The 4,090-nt window shown below is 31.9% G+C and overlaps 1 protein-coding gene across 1 annotated transcript; it reads left to right on the top strand.

The window, feature by feature from the left end:
• The first annotated feature begins 241 nt into the window (after window positions 1–241).
• Window positions 242–3,020, top strand: LOC115714919 (protein trichome birefringence-like 2). The gene is made up of 5 exons (XM_030643678.2): window positions 242–1,340; window positions 1,707–1,899; window positions 1,981–2,171; window positions 2,263–2,421; window positions 2,496–3,020. The coding sequence occupies exons 1-5, from the start codon at window positions 610–612 to the stop codon at window positions 2,836–2,838; spliced, it is 1,617 nt and encodes a 538-aa protein (XP_030499538.2). The 5' UTR covers window positions 242–609; the 3' UTR covers window positions 2,839–3,020.
• Window positions 3,021–4,090: the final 1,070 nt, after the last annotated feature.

Below are 4,090 nucleotides of genomic sequence, written 5' to 3'. Positions count from 1 at the left end.
GAATTCTCCCACATGCATTTTGTCATTTGATATTCTGTTAAATAGTTTTTAGTTTTCCAAAATGCAAAATAGTAACAATTATTTTAATTCATCATGATTGGTCACGACTTAATTTTCTTTAAATAAAAGTCAACAATTGCAATTTTAGTTTCTCTAGTACATGTTAGTCATGTTAGTCAGTCATGTACTCTTAATTTTAAAAATAGAATTAAAATAAAAAGACCTAAGTCTATCAAATGAAGCTATTAGTTTCAAAAATAGAAAAACCAATCAATAACCTACCATGGGCAAAATGGTACTTCAATGAACTCACTTTGTCTTAGCAGTTCTTACCATTTTCAACTTCTCAGATTCTGTGTATCCACGCAAAAGAAGCACTGTGTAAAGCTTTTTCTAACCTTTAAACCGATCTCATATATTCACACTTATCAAAATTATTTCTTTATTTTTATTTTCATATGAACATCTGAATATTTATTACGCACTCTGCCAGTTGTTATAATCGAATATCGACCTCATAGATCTCAATCTCATTGTCTTTACCATTCGAAACACAGTTTTGTTTCCACTGTTTTCTTAACCTTTAATTGTTATGCATTTACTCAAGCCATGAACTTGAAAAGACTTTCACTTGGGGAACAGTTTCCATGGCTGAGAAGAAAAGTACTTTCAGGGTTTGGTTTGGGAGTTGGGATTTCTCTCATTGTTTTTGCTGTGCTTTATCTTGGCCAATTTCAAAAGGGTCTGATGTTTCAAGGATTTCAAAGTGTTGGCGTGAACTCTTCTTCTTCTGGTAATGGTAATAGTTCCTCTGCCATTTCAGAACTTAGTAAAGTAAATCTTGAAGGTTCAGATGGGAAAGGAGCGGTTTTGAAGACAACCCAGTTGTCCAATCTCACCCAACAGGGTAAAAATGGAAGCTTTAATGGTGATGAAGTAAGATTTCAACAGAAAACCAATGATCCCAATAATATTACATCGGATTTAAAAAAAGTAGAAAATGGAAGCTTTTCTGGAAAAGAAGATGTGACTATTGAGAATACAACTTCAGGGGTGGTGTCATTGAAAAATTTCAGTGATGGTGATAATAAAGGCAGAGGAAACAATACCAAGGGCAATGTTATTGTTAATGTTACTTCTCAAGTTGAGAAAATAAAGAGTGATTCTTTAGAGAAATGCAATATTTTTGATGGTAAATGGGTTAGAGATGATTCAAAGCCTTACTATCCTCCGGGCTCTTGCCCTCATATTGACAGAGATTTTGATTGCCACTTAAACGGAAGGCCAGACAATGGATATGTCAAATGGAAATGGCAGCCAAATGGGTGTGAAATTCCAAGGTAAGATCTATATTTACTGATACAACTTCCTTTTTTGATCTATGTTGATGTTATTACTAATCATTGGCAATGACCACTGTAAGGTTATGTGTCACTTTGATCATTATTAGGCATTTACTTATGTTATTAGATTAGTGCATATACTATTTTGATTTACAAGGAAAAAGCAGGAATATCATGAGTTAGAAATACCATTTAAGATTATTTTAAGTAAATCAAAATTGTTCAAATGGGCTCCACTACATTGCTTCAAATTATACTTCTACATATGAGAAAATGCCTTCTATTATTGATACAGATTTTGAGTAAGAATATATGATTCTAAAATACTTTGTTTTGGGATGTTTATTGTGTTGTCTTCTTCAGTCTTAATGCGACTGATTTTCTAGAGAGGCTTAGGGGAAAGAATTTGGTATTTGTTGGTGATTCATTGAACAGAAACATGTGGGAGTCTCTTGTTTGTATTCTTCGCCAAAGTATCAAAAACAAGAAGAAAGTTTATGAGATTTCGGGGAAGAGAGAGTTCAAGAAGAAAGGCTTTTATGCATTCAGATTCGAGGCAAGTTTCCTCTTAATTTATATTCAGTACCAAAATCTCAGCAAATGGTATGTTCTAACACCTTTTGTTGTGTTCTTGTAGGACTATAATTGTTCTGTAGATTTTGTTAGCTCTCCTTTTCTTGTTAGACAATCTTCATTCAATGGCAAGAATGGATCATTTGAGACTCTAAGACTAGATTTGATGGATCAGACTACTAAAATGTATTATGATGCTGATATCTTAATCTTCAACACTGGCCATTGGTGGACCCATGAGAAAACTTCTAAAGGGTATGTGTTTTAGAATTTTTTATTATCTGTAATCTAATCATAATCACAGATATCTGATGCGTTTTCATTTGTACATGTGGTGGTTTAACAGAGAAGATTACTACCAAGAAGGCAATTATGTGCACCCTAGATTAAAGGTGCTTGAAGCTTATACAAGGGCCCTTAGAACTTGGGGCAAATGGGTTGATAAAAATGTTGATAGCAACAGAACACAAGTCTTCTTTAGAGGATATTCAGTCACCCATTTCAGGTAATGAGAAACACTTGTAATTTTAGCTATAAGATCTATTGAAAGGTAATGTTGAACTTTAATCTTGTTGGCAGAGGAGGGCCATGGAACTCAGGAGGACAATGCCACAAAGAAACCGAGCCGATTTTCAACAACACTTATTTAGCTAAGTACAATAAAAAGATGAGGGCTTTAGAGTATGTGATTCAAGATATGAAAACTCCAGTGACATATCTAAACATAAGCAGGCTTACAGATTACAGAAAAGATGGTCACCCTTCGATTTATCGAATGGAATATAAATCAGTAGAGGAGCAAATTGCTGCTGTACATTCTCAAGATTGCAGCCATTGGTGTTTGCCTGGTGTTCCAGATACTTGGAATGAGTTACTATATGTTTCTTTGTTAAAGACCAACATAGGATCTTGGAGATACTAAACAAAGTTATACACAAAAAAACCACATATTTTCATGTAAATTTTAGTCCTTTTTTTTCTTGGTTAAATTTCTCCTGCTATTAATTTTAGTCCTCGGGTTTTACTTTACATGTATATCGTGAGGATGAGATTATAAACTCATTGCCTTTAGCAAGTCGATATTACATAGTTTTTTTCTTTTTAGTCCTCGGGTTTTTTTCTTTTTTTCTTGGTTAAATTTCTCCTGCTATTAATTTTAGTCCTCGGGTTTTACTTTACATGTATATCGTGAGGATGAGATTATAAACTCATTGCCTTTAGCAAGTCGATATTACATAGTTTTTTTCTTTTTATATATAGGACATTCAAAGCTTTCAACAAAGAAAATAAATTTATTGACTTGTTGATTAAAAGGACTTTGTCTCAACCAACTCTTGCTTAAATAAAAGAGTATTAATACTAGGCATCTGTTGAAAAATTAGCATTCATCATGATGAGTAGAGCAGTTTATATTTTTATATATAGTTCAATATTTTTACATTTAATCTATGTGGGATAATGTTCTCTAATATCATTTCTTAAGATGGTGGCTATTTTTACTCATCAATTTTGAATCACTTTATCACAAATCATGTTATTTGCTCGCTTTTTTTTGTTCGAATCTCAAGCGTCTTTGCACTATCTGGATCTCGTGCAGCTAGCTAACTATTTGGATAGGTGTAGATCAAAAGTCCGATACCATATTGAGAATCATGGAGTTCTATCTCAAAACTAATCGGTATTGAGAGTGGAGTAGCTCATATTTTTATATATGACTCCATACTTTTATATTTAATTTATGTGAGATAATAATATCGTATAATCACGAAATTAAATTGTACTAACAATAATATAATATGATAGTTGAAAAGGGGAAAAACAAAAATTTATAATATTTGCTTCTGATTCATGATTAGGGGAAGCTGGAGGTGTAAGGGCATCTCCAACCCAACGATATTTTCCTGTGATTTTTTTTTTACTCCAATGGGACTGCAATTGTCACCTTATTTTCATGAGGATCTATCACGTTATTTTTTTTTTTAGTTTTTAATGATTAAATAATATCTACTAATATAATTTATTGGATTTAATAAATATTTAGTATTAAAATATTCTTATTATATTGATAAAATAATAGAATAATAAAGAATATAAAATTTGGTGTAATTTTATCATAGAATAATAAAGAATATAAAATTTGGTGTAATTTTTAGTATTGTAGTTAGAATTGGAAA

Source organism: Cannabis sativa, chromosome 4 (assembly GCF_029168945.1).
Source record: "Cannabis sativa cultivar Pink pepper isolate KNU-18-1 chromosome 4, ASM2916894v1, whole genome shotgun sequence".
Lineage (NCBI taxonomy): Eukaryota > Viridiplantae > Streptophyta > Magnoliopsida > Rosales > Cannabaceae > Cannabis > Cannabis sativa.
This window is presented reverse-complemented; position numbering and strand designations above follow the sequence as displayed.

Coding starts and splice junctions, on each gene's coding strand:
- LOC115714919 (XM_030643678.2), top strand. CDS start 610: ATGAACTTGAAAAGACTTTCACTTGGGGAACAGTTTCCATGGCTGAGA. Junction 1,341..1,706: donor AATGGGTGTGAAATTCCAAG/GTAAGATCTATA, acceptor TGTCTTCTTCAG/TCTTAATGCGACTGATTTTC. Junction 2,172..2,262: donor CATGAGAAAACTTCTAAAGG/GTATGTGTTTTA, acceptor GTGGTTTAACAG/AGAAGATTACTACCAAGAAG.